Source organism: Oncorhynchus masou, chromosome 22 (genome assembly GCF_036934945.1).
Source record: "Oncorhynchus masou masou isolate Uvic2021 chromosome 22, UVic_Omas_1.1, whole genome shotgun sequence".
NCBI classification, from domain to species: domain Eukaryota; kingdom Metazoa; phylum Chordata; class Actinopteri; order Salmoniformes; family Salmonidae; genus Oncorhynchus; species Oncorhynchus masou.
Window position 1 is genome coordinate 33,661,853 of NC_088233.1, and position 17,795 is coordinate 33,679,647.

Consider the following 17,795-nt stretch of genomic DNA (forward strand, 5'->3'; position numbering starts at 1 on the left):
AATTACACTCCCTTACCCCAAATGAGATTTAACCATTCCTCAAATGTAATGTTAAGCCACTACGTGTTCTGATTTCTTACAACGTCAACGAATGCGGTCTTTCAGGGGCCCACGTAGCCTGCTATGTTATTTACTTTTCATTTTGCCCAGTTCTTTGCCATTTAGGCATGTGTTTTACCCACAATCTCCTCTTTCACCTAAAAGCAACAGAATATTCTACTTTAATCGGATTTGTTTTATGAAAGATGGACAAATAATCTGCTGACTATTAAACAATGAATATTCAAGAACAAACTATTTATGAAGTGCAGTAAACACTGCTTTAATGCTGAATTCATGAGATCAGTCATGTTTAAGATGTTGGTGTAGATATGACATTGCTATGCACACAAGATGCCTTAACAAAGTGCTCATGTTCATAATCAATGTAACCAAAATAATAATGTGTAATCATGCTTAGAAAAACATTTACAAATGGTAGATACCCGGACAAATATAATGACACTGCAAGTAGATTGTGTATCTCAAGTACGCATAATAAATAAGTGCAACATTTCAATTAATAATTTAAGTCACATAGCATTATGAGACACTACAAACCTTATTTGTATAGATTATAATAGTTTGATCCTATTGACTAATTTTACCTTAAAGTAATACAGTAGCATAAAGTTCTACAGTATATATGTAAAAGTCACACTAAGAATCACTGAAAGTAATTCCTCTAATCTTTGTAACTATTCAAAAGCCTATAATACAGTTACAACCAAATTAAATAAAATCATGTTTTTATCCGCAAAGAAGTCTGGCTTGATGCCCAAATATGTTGTAATTTGTTCGACAACATTACCTTCAGTATTAAGACAACTCTGCTGCTTTGGGAATTATGGAGACGGAGGCAGTGCCGTTCTTCACAGAACAATGTGCTCTCATGCTGCACTCTGCATATAGCAAAAGCGTCAGGACTTTATGTTTCATGTTTTCATGTACTAATTTATCTACAAAGTTAATAGTCTGAAAATTAGTCTGAGAAGCATGAATTTGACCATAACATCCCCACTTGAATGGTCCATTATAAACTTTATCATATTGGAATTAGAATCATATGTGACACAGCATGGTTATGTTTTTAAGAGAAAGTTGAGAAATGTACATGTTTGTTTTTGAGGACAGTTGACATGCCACTCAAGAAGAAAGACCAATAAAGGGCAGGACCACTAGAGCTCCTATCCTGTCACAGATTATTAGAGCTCATTTGTGAGGGCTGTCTGTCCACCTGTCAAACTGCTTCACTGAAGAGAGCCATTGAATCAATGTCAATTCTGTTGGAAGGAAATGAGGGCCGAGGGAAAAATACAAGTTATATCCCAGGACAAATTACATTAGAACACATGGCTCCCGAGTGGTGCAGCGGTCTAAGGCACTGCATTTCAGTGCTAGAGGCATCACAACAGATACCCTGGTTCAAATCCAGGCTGTATCACAACTGGCTGTGATTGTGTGTCCCATAGGGCGGTGTACAATTGGGATGGTGTAGGTAATACATTGTAAATATGAATGTGTTCATAAAACTGAAAAGATGACACTAGGATCTAGTATGCTCAGAAATTAGGTGAATAGAACATAACTCCACTCTCTACAAAAAAAAATATCACTTGTTTCTGTAATACAGAGCTATGACAATGCATAGATTTGAATTAATAACTTCCAAGTAAATACTTCAACACTAGGATAATTGTTGTGGAGATTCAACTAGACATTTTTTTATTCCCATTTTTGGATTGCTGATAAGCCTATAGGTTATAGAGTGAGATTCACACAGACTAAAGTGTTGCCAGTGGTTGGCCTCTGACTTTTTTGGGGGAGGACAGTTGTTTCCCCCTTGACTCCTTGTCATCTAATTCAATCAGCCTCTTCAACTTGATTAGCCGGGTTAACCTTTGCACCCAGTCGGGTCTGGAGGGGTTAATCAGGCTGGGATCTCAGAGACCTTCAGGTCAGTATCCCTCTGAAGGACTTGCTGAAGGCAAAGATAAGATTAAAGTGAACTTTCATCCTTGTCTTGCTGCCTCTCCCCAATGCACGGAGGCTAACCTGCCCCCGCCTGATCCCACTATTCCAGTTTTGCCGACTCCTTAAAGCCTACATTATTATTCAGAATAGATTCCCCTTTTCTATAAAATATAGTTAAGTTAGGAGGTAATGCATATACTTTTGTGTTTGAGTGCAGCTCCGTCAACAAGTAGGGCTGTAGGCAACACATTTTTCAAAATGTCCGTCAATTCATTGACTACATGTGATTTTAGTTTAACAAAAGGTGTACTGTTTTTCATTTGTTAGTTTAACCTGTAACACGAGTGAAAGCTTTTTCAAAGGACGACCATGAATCTCAACCACTGACTCGGCCATTCACTCTCTATCGAACTGCGCTCATCTGTGCGCGCATTGTTTTACAAACAATAATAAAGTGATTTACCGCTTTTGAGCTTGACAAATCGTTAAAGATCCTGCAATTTGTGTGTGATCAGTAACTATTTAGTGTGGCGAGTCAGCGTCATCCTCGAGTCTCGTCCTAATCGATGCAGGTGCGCTATTGCGTATAGTGGCTTCCCGTGCCCCTATGCTTGAGATTCTGTCTTGAGGAGAGCATTTCCCCCAAGAAGTGCACCAGCACAGAGAAAGAAAATGCTTTTTGTAACTCTATCATTGATTCTTTATAGACATAGGGCCTACATTTATCCAGAGAATGTGAAAAAGTATAGGACAAAGATTTTAGTAGCCTACTTTTCAACTCACAAAACATCACATAGAATGTTGGCCCACTAGTTGTATTTCTTTACAACTTTCGTTGTCCAGACATGAGTCTATAGGCCTAACCCGGCTGATCTACAAAAGTAACGGTTTATATATGAATGCGTGAAGGGCAATTAAGGCCATATGAAAACGTAAACTTCACAATTTTAGGAACAAAAACTGCATATCTACAACCATCTAGTCTCTCTCTCTTTCTCTCTCTCTCTCTCTCTCTCTCTCTCTCTCTGTAGAGGTCATGTCACATCACACTCTTTCCCCCTTTTCTCCCCCTCCCTCCCTGTCTTTCTCTCTGTGTGTTAATGGAAGTACATGTGTAGACATATGAGGATGAGATCCTACTATCAGAGAAACTATATCTGTCAATTGAAATGCGACTATTTGAAAGCAATAATCTCCTTCCCCTGTTCAATAACAACAGTTAGTGTTTTTTTTCCCTCCGCAACAAAAATAATAAAAGTCATAATATTAAAACAACAATAATTGGCCTACCAATAATTGCAATTGTTACCTGTATCATTGCTGTAATAATAATTTTAGCCTAATAATAATAATATTAATACAAGTTTTCGTGTCACCGCATCTGCCATCTAAAACTGATATTAATTTCTGTTTCATTTAATTAATTAAATATGTTAGCTTTCAACATATGTGTTTAATTGCCATTTTGCTATATCACATTTTACAAGATTTGGTTATCCGCTTCTGTCAGCTCATCGATTCATAATATATTGTTGTCAAATTTATTTACGTTCATGATTCTAACATAAATGAAGCGATAATGTATAAAAGCATCCCTAGTTTCAATGGAAACAGACAGGTGTCTGACTATGTGTAGTCTGACTTCACCCCTCCCATCCAGCCCACGGAAAGCAGCGGCATACAGGCGCGTTTTAACCCATAGCCTCGCCTACAGTAGGACAGAAAGGAAAGACACGAGTATTTTCTTACTGTTTGACTTTTGTCATTTTTAAAGACAGCCATAACAACCGCTACTTATGTTATGAAGACAAGACCATTTACATGACAAGTTATAAAATGTAGTGACTGTGATTAATCCTTTGTCAGTCTTACGTTTTTTGCTTATTGTTCTTCAAATAAACGCAAGTATTTTTGTGATTCATTCCATCTGGTGGAAAGTACACCTTCCCGTCTATTCTCGACATTATATCGAAAAGAAAGAGAAGACTAGTATATTCTGATAAGACAGAAGATGCATCACGCTGCGGACGAATCGACCTATGCATTTGGTACGTTTGTGAGAATAGCCTATACATTATTGTCTACAATAATCTCACAATATATATATTTTTAACACATATAGGTGCCTTTAGGCGTATACATAATGTGTTTCTGCTCAATATGTATTCCCATTAACATTTAATTAGACAATAATTAACATGTTATGCGTTATAGTATCTTTATGCCTGCGCCTGGTAAGGTTCGTGAGGTTTTTGTGATGTTTTATGCTAGAAATGTGTTTTATGACTAAACAACTTTTTGATGTATCCATTTTGATAGTCGTTCTATTTACGACCGAGAAAATTGCCTAATGCCAAGCATGTTTTCACGTGCAAACATTTCATTAATGAAACAAATATGCCAAAATGTTCATACTCACCAATGGAGTGGTCAAGTAGAATCCACAATAAAACAATACAATAAACTGCAGACAGTGATATCATTTAGACCATGCAGTTTGCTTTAGAATGGAAGTGTTACGCTCAAGACCAATTATCAGCCTACATCAATCAATGATTAAAAGCAAAATACAAAAAGTCCTGTGCCTACGGAGCTCAGGCTATGTTTATGAAAAGGCGAAACAGTGATCAACACGCATACCTCGATGACGTCCAAGTCAATAAGAAGACATTTTCTTAAACATGAATCAGTTAGAAATAGGCGCACGCTACTTTGGTCACTGTGAGAGACGAGAGACCCAGGCAGTTTCCATGTCGGAAGGCTCCTCCGAATTGAATGTTGATTTGAGGCAGAAACGATACATACGCTAGGGGGCACTCAGATACTGTAATAGATCCTGTCTGCTGTATTGACAGCATATGCTCCATTTAGCTGTGTACATTTTTCACAGGACCCAACTTTGACAGACCCTGGTGATTTTGAAAGTACCAGCTAAAAATGCTCAGACTAGAAACACATTGGGGCCACCTTTTGGCTATATACTTCATAGATATGCTTTGTCTTCAAATGAAACACCATTCACTCAGGCATCTGTTATATTATGTACAAATTGTAGATTTTTTTATTTTAATAGGCAAGTCAGTTAAGAACAAATTGTTTTTTACAATGACGGTCTAGGAACAGTGGGTTAACTGCCTGTTCAGGAGCAGAACCTTGTCAGCTCGGGGGTTTGAACTTGCAACCTTCCGGTTACTAGTCCAACGCTCTAACCACTAGTCAACCCTGCCGCCACAGGTTAGAATATACCTATAATTAAAGTGCCTTGAGTTTTTATTTTTTGGGCAGAAACATTTAATTCAGACCTATCATGATATAGTTTAACAATTTGCAATACAGTCCATGAAAGTTGTTATAGCCTAGAATCATGAACCGATAAATAAAACAATAGCTCATAATAGCTCGGGATTTTCTAAATTACGAGAGAGGTCTCAACTCTCATATAGGATAGCTTATGTTAAATTTTATATATTCATGATTAAAATCCCTCGTGCTTGGGTTTCCTTTACTGTAGCTCTATGAAAAGCAATTTTATCATATACATGCAAATGTGAAGCCTACACATATTCATAATTATCATAACCAGAAGTATCAACAACTATCTTGTCAGTCAGAAATAGTCTACTAATAGGCATTTGACTAAATTGACTGAAAGAAACCGTGATGTAGCCTGTTCGGGAATAAGATTATATTGTAAGAAAATTGACCATCCCAACACTGTGATTGAACATAGGCTAAGTTGTCTGATAATATGCCTGAATCAGCCGAATACAATAATAATAATAGTCCTAACTTTATTTGTATAGCACCTTTCATACAGCTCACGATAGGCTTTCTAAATCTATGTAGCATATAGACAAATGTGTTGCAACGAGAGGACTTACAATTTTCAATAAGGTTTAACAATCATTTTCACTTACAGATGCATATCCTGCATTCAATTGTATGCCGTAATTGTCATCATTTCTTTTGTACAAAGCCATAGCCTATAATAATGGTTCATTTTAACTTCTGATAGGCTACTTCTATTGCATTCGGCTATTTCTAATGTAATGGTAGGCTAGATACAAAAGTTTGAGTTAAATGCAGGAGCACTATATCCTACTGCATCTCAAGAAAGCCTTAATCAGACGCAATATATAGGCTACACCTGAGAGGGGTCAGGGTGGTATTTTGGTGTCTGTAATATATCAGACATAGGCTCTATCAGAGGCAATATCAGACATATATCAGACGCAAAAATACCATCCTCACATCTCTCAGACTATTTGCATTTCAGGCAAACATTTATGAGGCAACCGACTCACTTAAGGCTACTCAGTAACTTACAAACACATACCAAGAAACAGTACGTGGTCAGAGAATGTAATCATGGAACATTTAGAACTTTATATGTGTATTTCATGAAAATCGGTGAATTGGGAGCATGGTCCTCTCCTTTAACTTGTCTCCTTTTAGGACCAAGCATCTTCTCGACACCTATCCTTGCTTTGGCAAGGCACCAAGTAGCACAAGTGCCGACTAGCCAATGGGGTTCAGGGGGAGGTCCGTGAGCTCTGACCAGTCAAACACAGTCACTTTCCTTATATGGCAGCTCATCTCCATGGTAACGTGTGCTAAGTTGCAGCAGTCGTGTCAAAGTTCACTATATAGAGAGCTCAGTGAGCTGATCAGAGAGAAAGCATTCTGCTAGCCCAGCTCCTACAATTCGCAATCACTTCCAAACCTCACCCTTTTTAACATATTTGATCACTTTGATTCTCTGCTCTTTTTCAAATTATTTTTCCTGCATGAAGGAGGTTCTATAAGTTGTGATCTTTTTGTTTTATTTTCACTTGCTTGTCGGAGAGTTGACTTCATAGCATTGGCTTCAGCTGCGCGCTGCTGCTCGCACCACCTCACAAGAAAAGGGAGAAGCAGCAATATTTTTTTTACCAGTTGATGATTTTCTTCATGACTTGAGCTGGAACTTGATAGCGCTCTGCTGCTAGTGTGTAGCCTACATCAATTGTGTGTTTTATGCTGCTGTCACGTCGCCTATACGTCCAACTTACTGCTTCGTTTCTTGAATAGGCAACCTCATTTCATTATTGCAATCATTTGCTCTTTTTTTTTCTCCATTTCGAGTCTCCTGAATGGCTGACTGCAAGCGCCCCTGGACTTGGCCTCTAAGCGCAATGCTGCGAATCAGCTCGCCATCACATCAGTTTTAAAACGTGTGCTTAGCATCGTCTATAACAGCAATACAATTTGACATTTTCGCCAGATTCAACGGACAATCGACATCAGTAGGCTTTTGTCATTTATTTATTTGACTATTCATTTTGATTACAGCGTGCTGCATTCTTTTGAGAGAACAAGCACGGCGAAACCAAAAACGGCAGACAAAAAGTTTCCTTACGTTGACTGATAGATATGGCAATGGTAGTGTGGAGAGGCTCCCAGGACGATGTGGCTGAGACCCAAGGTACCCTTTCTTCGCAATCTCAAGGAGGACTATCCCTTCCGACCCCTCAGTTGAATCTGTCAGGCTCTCAGGTCGCCCCTCCGACCCCTCAGACACCAGTCCAAGGACCCCCGAACAACACTGTACAGTCTACGCCGACAAACCAGACGACGCAGTCGGAGAAACAGCAGCCACAGCACATAGAATGCGTGGTTTGCGGGGATAAATCTAGTGGTAAACACTATGGCCAGTTTACTTGCGAGGGGTGCAAAAGCTTCTTCAAACGGAGCGTACGAAGGAACCTCAGTTACACATGCCGTGCCAACAGGAATTGTCCCATTGACCAGCACCATCGCAATCAGTGTCAGTACTGCCGCCTCAAAAAATGCCTGAAAGTTGGCATGAGACGGGAAGGTATTGGAATTTTTATTTTCTTATTGATGTATTTGTCCTGTATGTCGTGCGATGAATTTATTATCTTAATTAATAATTGTATGTGTGGCCGTCTCCCATATTCTCTCCCCGACTCTTCTTCCCAAGGCTGTGCGGCCGAAGCACGCAATATAGCCGCCTGCATTTAGTGCTCTACACCGAGCTAAACAAACCTCCATTTTCGCGTTCGATTAAAGAGTTATATTTCTTGAGCTCCCTATTAATAATGTGGCCTTCAGAAACAATAGTCATACGAGTTTGGATGTAGATTATTAGAGCTGACCCGTCCCCTTGGAAGAGACAAAATGGATATGCGTCTGTATTTGAATACAAGCACATAAAGGCTACAGCGCTATTATGGCGAGTGTGGAGTGAAGAGACAGCGTGTTTAGATCCCACACTATGTGTCGTGTTAATCTCGACCAAAAAACGGAGCTGTACATAGAAAAGGGCATATGTGTATCTTTACAATTGTTCTATTCAATGATCAGTCGAAAATATTAGTCAAAATAAAATTAGCCGAATAGATTGCGAAGTAGGTTAAGGGTTACAACATGCAATAACTGCCTTGCCTTTGTGCTTCTATTCAGTTAGCTCATGTTGTTGTAGTCCAACAACAAAATGAGAATGTTAAATACAGATTTGTACTTCTAAAATGTTCCATAGAGCATCATGACTTTTCCGGGCAATATGCTTTTTATCGATCTCTACAGTAATTGAAATACATTGTTTGCATAGCCTACTTCTTATTAGGCTATACTTGTTGTAACCTATGTAGGCTTATTGTTTTTGTTTATAATGTTGGATCCATAGATTTCATCATAGCAGTTGAATAGCAAAAGCAATGTCTAAACTCGTATTCAGCATGTGTATTCCTCGAACTGCTATAGTGTAACAATATTTGTCATAGCGTCCTGTCAGAAGGGTTACATGTCTCTTGATGTGTAGAATTCAGGCATCAATATCTGCAGTTTCTCTTTTTACTGCAGCGGTGCAACGGGGACGGATGCCACCCACACAGCCACACCATGGCCAGTTCGCCTTGACAAATGGGGACCCACTCCACTGCCATTCCTACTTATCCGGATATATCTCTCTACTGCTGAGAGCGGAGCCCTACCCAACGTCCCGGTATGGCAGTCAATGCATGCAACCCAACAACATCATGGGCATCGAGAACATATGTGAACTGGCGGCCAGGATGCTGTTCAGCGCCGTGGAGTGGGCCAGGAATATCCCCTTCTTTCCAGACCTTCAGATTACTGACCAGGTGGCTCTTCTGCGGTTGACCTGGAGTGAGTTATTTGTGCTCAACGCCGCACAGTGCTCCATGCCTCTCCATGTGGCTCCACTTCTGGCCGCGGCTGGCCTACATGCCTCCCCCATGTCTGCGGACAGAGTGGTCGCATTTATGGACCACATTAGGATCTTCCAAGAACAAGTGGAAAAGCTGAAAGCTTTGCACGTTGACTCTGCTGAATACAGCTGCTTAAAGGCAATTGTGCTCTTCACATCAGGTAAACTCCAAATTGCATCAGAATATGACATTTCCAGTTATGCAGTATGAGAATGTGTTTAGGTCACGTGTGCTTGAACTTTCACGGTTTGAAAACAATATAGGCTAGGCATGCAATGAAATATATAAACTGAGCAAAGTTTGCAAATGCCTTACTTGTCTTAAAATCCCATAGGGGGAAAAAAGCATATAAGCTTTCAACTAACCGCCTATATCAATGCACTGTTGGGCATTAGTCATAAAATGGCCAATCATTTGCCTTTACTGATTGGTCAGGCATAGCCACACACTTGATTAAATTTACATTCTGAGTACACGCTGTCAACAAAATAGGCTGCTCTGAAAGATAACTTTGACCCACATCATAAAAGTCACTAAACTAGTATTTCAGCAAAGACATGCCATCACAAACAAACTTTCGATATTTGATTGAAAATTACATTTTGAGAATAATTTACGTACCTTTAGGATATATTGTATAGCCTATGTGGATTCACTTGTTTGTATTTATAATGCATTGACAGATATTAATGATGTCACGCTCTAAGGGGGTGGGGTATAGCAAAGGAAAGACGGGCCTAATGCTCCATTTGTTAAACCACGGCATACAGCATACAACGTAACCTATTCACGCCAGGGAGGGCCAGGAATTGTACGGAATATTTTATCTTATTGACGGTTTGATTAATAGAATAACAACAATTTGCCGTTCTACCACATTTAGCCTGATCACATGACGGACATTTCAGTTATTGTGGGAACATACTTTTCTATTCCCCTCTGTTCTGTTAGGGAGATCTAGGGATCCAATGCATTTTTTGGACTTCTTCCAAAACTGGGTCATGACCTAGACTTCCCTGCTATATGATTACATTACATAGGTCTATGAAAATACAGACCTATGCAGAATTAGGCAATGACTCGTCTAATTGATAAGTTGTTTTTACAATAGGCCTACAACATTGTCTTATTTTATACAGCCAACATTTTACAAACTAGGCTATTGGCTTAGGCCTCGCCTATTCTACAAAAATACCTGGGCGGTTTAAACAATATATGTTAATTATATTGCGTGTAGTAAATTCATTCAATGTATTCAATGAATATTTAGAGTTTGCACTGCTACATATCATTGACCGCCATTTTTATTGGTTATTAAGGTGACTTGGTTAATACTATCCATGTTAGGGATAGCTTCGGTTTCTAGCCCTTCTTCAAGCCAAATCAAAACGCAATACAGAGGTCAGTCACCATGCCACAACTCTCTTTCCCTCTCTGCGTGCATTCGTGCGTTTGTGTGTGTGTGTGTGTGTGTGTGTGTGTGTGTGTGTGTGTGTGTGTGTGTGTGTGTGTGTGTGTGTGTGTGTGTGTGTGTGTGTGTGTGTGTGTGTGTGTGTGTGTGTGTGTGTGTGTGTGTGTGTGTGTGTGTGTGTGTGTGTGTGTGTGTGTGTGTGTGTGTGTGTGTGTGTGTCAACCCAAACTCCTATTCAAATGTAAGCATTAAGTTTCCAAATATAAGGCAACAAATAATTGCCTGCTCTTATACACCGCGCTAGAGTGACATTACATGATATAGGTTATTGATTATTAGACAGTTTCTCAAGAACGTGGTACATTCAATGTAAATTCAACAAAATATAGCCTATGTGTCTTCTTTAACAATAAAACAATGTAGGCCTACTGAATATGTTAGTGATGGCGATATTAGTGGCCATAACTTGCTGGTTGATTATGGTAATCACATGCAGTTTGATTGGTTTTTATTGTTTAATCAACATAAAATAGGTTATGTTATAGGCTACTAACACACCTCAGCGACCAAATGTAACACCGAAAAAGGGGAATGTTTTCTTGAAATTTACAAGCATTTCTAAGCGCACCTGTCACGTAATATACCGTATAGCCAACGAGAGGCGTCTTTAGCATTTCTATTAGTGTTCTGTCATAAATGTGTGATGAATTTTTAGTTAATTTGCTTCTTTTTTTCAGATGCTTGTGGCCTCTCAGATGTGGCCCATGTGGAAAGTTTGCAAGAGAAGTCACAGTGCGCCCTGGAGGAATATGTTCGGAGCCAGTATCCCAACCAGCCTACACGATTTGGGAAGTTGTTACTTCGCTTGCCTTCGCTGCGCACAGTCTCTTCATCGGTCATAGAGCAATTGTTTTTCGTCCGATTGGTAGGTAAAACCCCAATTGAAACCCTCATCAGGGATATGTTGCTTTCGGGGAGCAGTTTTAACTGGCCCTACATGTCAATTCAGTAAGCAGAAGGAATGAACAAAGGGGGTAAGACTACAATGGTTAGCGCTTCTTTTGTTGAAGGAAAACGGCTGTTACAAGAGCTTGCTTTCACAAAGAAAGACATTGTTGTAAATGACTGTGAATTTTAAAATTGAGACATACAGCGAACTTTCAAAATGCAGATAAAAGCTCCCAGTGTCATTCGGAACAACTTGCTTCTTATCCATTTTTAAGAAAAAAGAAAACGAAAAAAAATAAGGAAAAGGATTTTGGTAATCCTCAAAAGGAAAATGGAAACTATAAAGTGCATTTAAAATGAACATTTGGAAAAACTTAGGAGAAAATAAAAAAGTACGTTTTCTTTTTCCAAATTACTTGTCCTGTGTCCATGTATCTAGCTGTTTTTTGTACTTTTCTTTTGTTCCTCCTTTCTGGTTCCAAACCGGCCTATGTGATTCTGTAGTACAAGTGGTGTTCTTTTCTAAAACCATGACTTCTTTTGAAACAGTTAAGTAATGTAAAATGTTCTTCAAGAATTAAAACTAAATCCACAGCAATATAGGAAAATGCTTATAACTACATGCTTAATGCTGCAAACGCACTTACTCTTAAAATGACACACAATAAACTGGACAATGGTGTTTTTTCGGAGTTCAGGTTCAACTTTCTGACCCAGCTAAATCATTGCTCTTTCCAATTGAGTATAGACGTTATGTTCCAGGGTTGCCCTGTTTTGTCACTGCTTAGTTGAGCCAGTCGAACCACATCTGCTCTTAACGTTTCATAGAAGATTCAAGGCAAAACAGCTATTGCTGAACAGTGTGTGATATCGGTTACCAGTATGTAGGCTGTGCTTTATGAACCCATTTCATCTTTGTGCATCCCCACATGCACCCAGATCGAAATGTTTTGCATCAATTTAAAGACAGTTTAAAAAAATGTATGAAGCCTCGCTATTGAAGGGTGATTGTGGCTTGTAAATGTAGATGCAAATGAATTATTATTTTAATTTAGGCAGGTAATGCATATAACATTGTGTCTTGCAATGTAGGCCTAAACATCAATGAAAACATTTAGCCATACAATACCTTATTTTGAAATTGGAAAGGTCAAGGGTCATATACCTTTAAGTACAGCTGGAATAGTGTTTAATAGCAGTATTATTATGACATCCCTGAAATGTCACCCTCTATACACTGCAAGCATTAAGTGCCTGAAAAGCGCGAAGTCATTTCTAATCAAAACGTTGTTTCAGTATACAACTTTGGGAACACTATTAGATTCGAAACTTCAGTCTTATGCTTGTGTATTTCACTTGAAAAACGTTAATTAGAGGCAGTATTGTTGTAAATATAGGTCAATTCATTTCAATGAATTTTCCTTTATACAAAGTATGTGATTAAGAAAAACTGTGTTTGCTATTTTTTCGGTAATACAACGTCTTCAATTCAGTGGCAGACTTAGCTAGTATCACTGAAAGTTATGTTTGTAATGTATATACATATTAAGACAAAAATGTTTTCTTTTTCATGTATTTAGACTGTGAATGCATGGCCACAGGTCGCTAACCTATTTTACCTTTGATATATATAAATGTAAATGTTTTTGACTGTATAGATATAATCTGTGCATTCAGTACACTAGCCCTTGTATTTAAAAAAGAAACAAAATGTTCAACAACAGGCTAAGACTAAACAGGGTGAGCTGGTCTGGAAAGCTATTTTGACTTAGTGTTCTGCTCCTTTGGTCTGTGACAAATGCCTTGTGTGTGTGTGTGTGTGTGTGTGTGTGTGTGTGTGTGTGTGTGTGTGTGTGTGTGTGTGTGTGTGCGTGTGCGTGTGCGTGTGTGTGTGTGTGTGTGTGTGTGTGTGTGTGTGTGTGTGTGTGTGTGTGTGTGTGTGTGAGAGAGAGAGAGAGAGAATAGGTGAGTGAGAGAGAGAGTGTGTAAGAGTGTGTGTGAAAAAAATGTGTCCTTGTTTTTGGGGCTTTTCTTCAACACACGAGACACCATGTTGTGGTTGGATAAAAAGGGATCATATTGTGTAGTTGATTGAACAGTGCTCTTTGGCTGTTTCCATGCCACATATGGACCAGAGAATGATACATGATTGTAATTATGAACAGTTTAAACTGACCCACGTTTTTATATAAATATATAAAAATATATGACTGCAGGGTATTGATAACGTATAGATACTTTTTTTTAATGATTATGATTATTATGATTATTAATTGCAAGTGATATATGTGAGTGTGTGTGGAAGTTTATAGTTGAACACAATTCTTGTTTGTTTGTGTTAGCTTATTGTAAACAAGCATTCTGCTGTAAATTTGTTCTTGGTATTAAATTATAATTTATGAATTTGAAAAAAATACGTATTTCCATGTTTTCTTATTACTAATCAGTCAAAATCATGTGTGCGTGAGAGAGAGAGAGAAAGAGCGCGAGAGAGAGCGAGACAGAGAGAGTGAGAGAAAGGCTTTTGGGTATGGCCAATTTTTGGCCTCACGAATTGAAGTGAACTTGGCCTATGTGTACCATTGCAGAGGAGAAGACTGGTCGTATGTAGGTTTCATTTATATTTGTCCATAGCCTTGGTGCTTTTGAACATTATATCAAATTCCTGCTATATTTATAGGCTACCCTATGTTTTTACCGGAAGCAGCAGACAATATATAGGCTATCGTTTGCTTGATTTTACTACACTAAGTACCACCTCTACCTCTCCAGTTGCGTATTAGTTGACATTTGTGTTGTGTGTAAAGCGAGATCAAGCGTGCGATCCCCCAGCCTTAAAGCGCACTTTAACTCGATGTCCTATTAGTTGAGTCAATATGGCGTCTTGCAATCCAACGCATGCTACGGCTCCCCGGAGCAAAGCAGTTTTCCATAATAGAAACCACATTGCTTAAGAAATAGACCCCCTTCATCGAGACCCAGAGCCTCAATAAAACTATCGGAGGTATTCAACTATATCTTCCATGATTAGTAGGCCTAACCAGCACTTGCAAAATCGTGAATTATGAATTGTTGTCTTCATGATAGAATTTGACAAAAGTCTGATGATTATTTCATTACTTACTAATGACCAGCACCTTCAAATATATACGTTTTAAGTTCAATAGGCCAATTTCCGTAAGAAAAAATACTAAACAATAGGCTACTTCATATTATCCAAGACAAATGGCCTATAGGTAAATTATATTTTATTCTTTATTGTATTAATACTACATTTGAGATTATTATTAGTAGTGTTACTACTACCACTAGTCCTACTACTACCACTACTACTACTACTAGCCTACAGATTACTACTACAATAAATATGCAGCACCAGATAAAGGATATAAAAGTGTAGCCTAAACCATACTGTGCAACACAGTGTCAGGATTTATTTGTGTAAATAAATCTAATTTCAGACGACTTTACTATTTCTCAGATTGCAAAGGCATCCCACCATGCTTCTGTCTTAATGGTGAAAGTGAACTAAATCTAATTATGCTGTAATTCCATGCAGTTTGCGTTTGCCCCTGTTAGTGTTACTAAATTGTGACTACAATGAAAGGGTTGTTTATGATTGGCCTTATACGAAATGTTTTAAATGTTTTTGATGCAGACATTCCACCTGTCAATGTATCTTTGCAACCTTTTGAGATCTGAGACCATAGGCCAAGATACAGTACAGGGAATATACTGTATGTACTTGCACGTTTTATGTCACTAAATATCTTAGGCCTACATGTAATAGTACTAAAGTCATTAGGCCTACAACTCGGAAATCTTATGAAAAGGGCAATATTAATTGTCTTATTTTCTTTGGATTTTTAATGAATTGCTTTACGATAATAGCCCGGTAGGAATACATTTTAAGTAATTCGGATCATGGCTTCACCGGACTGATTTTAGTTGACAGAGCGTGTGTTGAGGCTGAACTCTATAATTTGCACTTCTGTTCATTTATTAGCGTTGGACAACGAACTAATGAGGTCTCCCTCAGTACAATGTCACTTTTATTTATTTCCTCGTGAAAAAAAAAAAAATTAATTTGGAATTTAATAATAATATATTTATTTCATATGGCGCTTTCATTATGCATGTATTCTCAAAGACGCTTGAAAAAAAAAAAAAAACAATGTATATATAGTTATTGGGCTGAACAAAGGTCTTGAACAGAGGCTGGCGTCAGGTCAACATCCAACTCCGGTGGGCTCCACGTAGGCCAAGCCTACAACAGTCTCCTGAAAGTCAGTCAATATGCCTGTGATATGCCTGTGTCCTGCACGAGCACTGCAAACACTGCATGAGCTCTGCAAACGAACAACCAACACTGCTTTGTAATCTCATTGATTGTGAGATTCCTAACGTTTTTTCTTCTTCTTCAGTATATGTATGTCTGTAGTCTATGCATGTAGCATATGTGTATGTTTGTATGTTATATGTTTCTCTATTTGCATAGGCTGTGTGTAGGCCTAGCTAAGTATTTGCATGTGTGCGTGCTGTGCGTACTTGTGTGCTTGCGTGCGAGCAAGGCGTGTGCATGTGTATCGTTTATATGTAAAAATGTCATGTTTGTGATGAAAAACGTGGGAACATTAGGCCTACGTCAAAGGCAAAGTACCCAAATGATGACCGCGCTTAAAGTCAAATTACAGAATGATTTATAGACTTAACTGTGTTTCGTACTATTATTATCACTATCACGGTGTTATCAAGGTGCTGCTCATAAACCTTCGTCCAAATCTACAAAGCAACGGTCCAGTTCCAAAACGCTCCTGGACAAAATGTGAAAGGGCGAGACAATAGTTAGCTGATGATTTCATAATCATGCTCGTCCCTCTATTTTATTCTGTTGTTTGTTTTGACTTTTCTTTAGATTGCAGGTCATTTGATAAAGTAGCCTATACATAATGTGGTGGCCCGGCACGACCGGCAACCCACTATTTTGACCCCCAGAGAGAGAGCTTGTAACCTAGCCTATATCTGCCACTGACTTGATTATGAATCAGGCTCAGAGATAGGCCTTGATGACAAATAGGTCCATCTAAAATGTTTGTTGCATTTCTGTAAGTACTGTGTCATTTACTATACTGCTCCTCTGGCCATTTGAGGGGCTATCGTCCATCCAGAATTTGAGCCTAGGACTGATCCCCAGTCATTCAGAGCCTGTGCGGCCCAAAGAAATTTGAAATCGTCTCCATTCAAGCGGTGAACATACAAACCTCGGTAAACATGTCACCATCCTGTTGATAGTAGGCCTATGCTAATATAATACATCTCAAATAAACTTTAATACAGTTAGACATGGAAAGTATTGGGCTATTATTATTATTATTATTATTATTATTATTATAGTCTTATCTTCAGACCTGTGCCTATTGAGATTACAATTACGTATATACCTATGCTCTTTTCTAAATAATATTTGTTCCAAATCAACTCCGCTTTAAACATGCCCTTAGTTTTGTCGTAAACAAAGCCATAATTAGGCTTATTCTCTAAAATCTTGCATAGAGCTATTTCGACTGCCTCTCGGCTATCTTTATTATTTTTAATAAAGTGCTTTTAAATCGACTTGGTGCTCCCGGCTTCCTGCGTTCTCGCTCTAAATGTTAGAAAATTGTGCCATCTACCCGCTATTCACAGAACTGTCACTTCCAGTCCCTCCCGAGACCTCGAGACAACTTTAACACAAAGGGAGAGACCAACGAGGCTGATGAGAGGCTTCGCTTTATACCATCCCCTCGATTGCAATGAACAACTTTAAATAACATTGAACATCTAGTGTGTTTATTGTTCTAACGCTATCAGACTTTATGTATAAGATCTCTCTCACACTATCTCTTTCTCGCAATGTTGACTGACACCCAACATGTTTAACGAATTGGTTAATTGCTACGCATTTATTTTACACGTACGTCGAGCTCTGTGCTGCGCCTTATAGGTCTACCTGACAATCACTGGCATATTCTCCAGTTTTACCTGCCAATGTAAGCTGTGTCGTGACACATGCCTAACTTACACTTGATAGCTGAATGACAATGTAGCTTGTCCTTCAACGACGTGGATACAGTACTAACACCAGGATACATTACATAGTTGCAGGCTATGTTGCAAATCAGTCCTGTTAGTAATATTGTAAACGTGTTTCT

The 17,795-nt window shown here is 38.6% G+C and overlaps 1 protein-coding gene across 3 annotated transcripts; it reads left to right on the forward strand.

The window, feature by feature from the left end:
* The first annotated feature begins 3,804 nt into the window (after positions 1-3,804).
* LOC135509361 (COUP transcription factor 2-like) lies at positions 3,805-14,007 on the forward strand. Of its 3 annotated transcripts, none has more exons than XM_064929963.1 (3): positions 3,805-4,061; positions 8,878-9,405; positions 11,394-14,007. In XM_064929963.1, exons 1-3 carry the CDS (start codon positions 4,025-4,027, stop codon positions 11,666-11,668), a joined length of 840 nt encoding a protein of 279 aa, XP_064786035.1. In that variant the 5' UTR covers positions 3,805-4,024; the 3' UTR covers positions 11,669-14,007. The 3 variants fall into 3 exon arrangements, with proteins under 3 accessions (XP_064786035.1, XP_064786033.1, XP_064786034.1); XM_064929961.1 differs by lacking the exon at positions 3,805-4,061 and adding an exon at positions 6,659-7,870 and having other exon boundaries at positions 8,860-9,405; XM_064929962.1 differs by lacking the exon at positions 3,805-4,061 and adding an exon at positions 6,660-7,870.
* Positions 14,008-17,795: the final 3,788 nt, after the last annotated feature.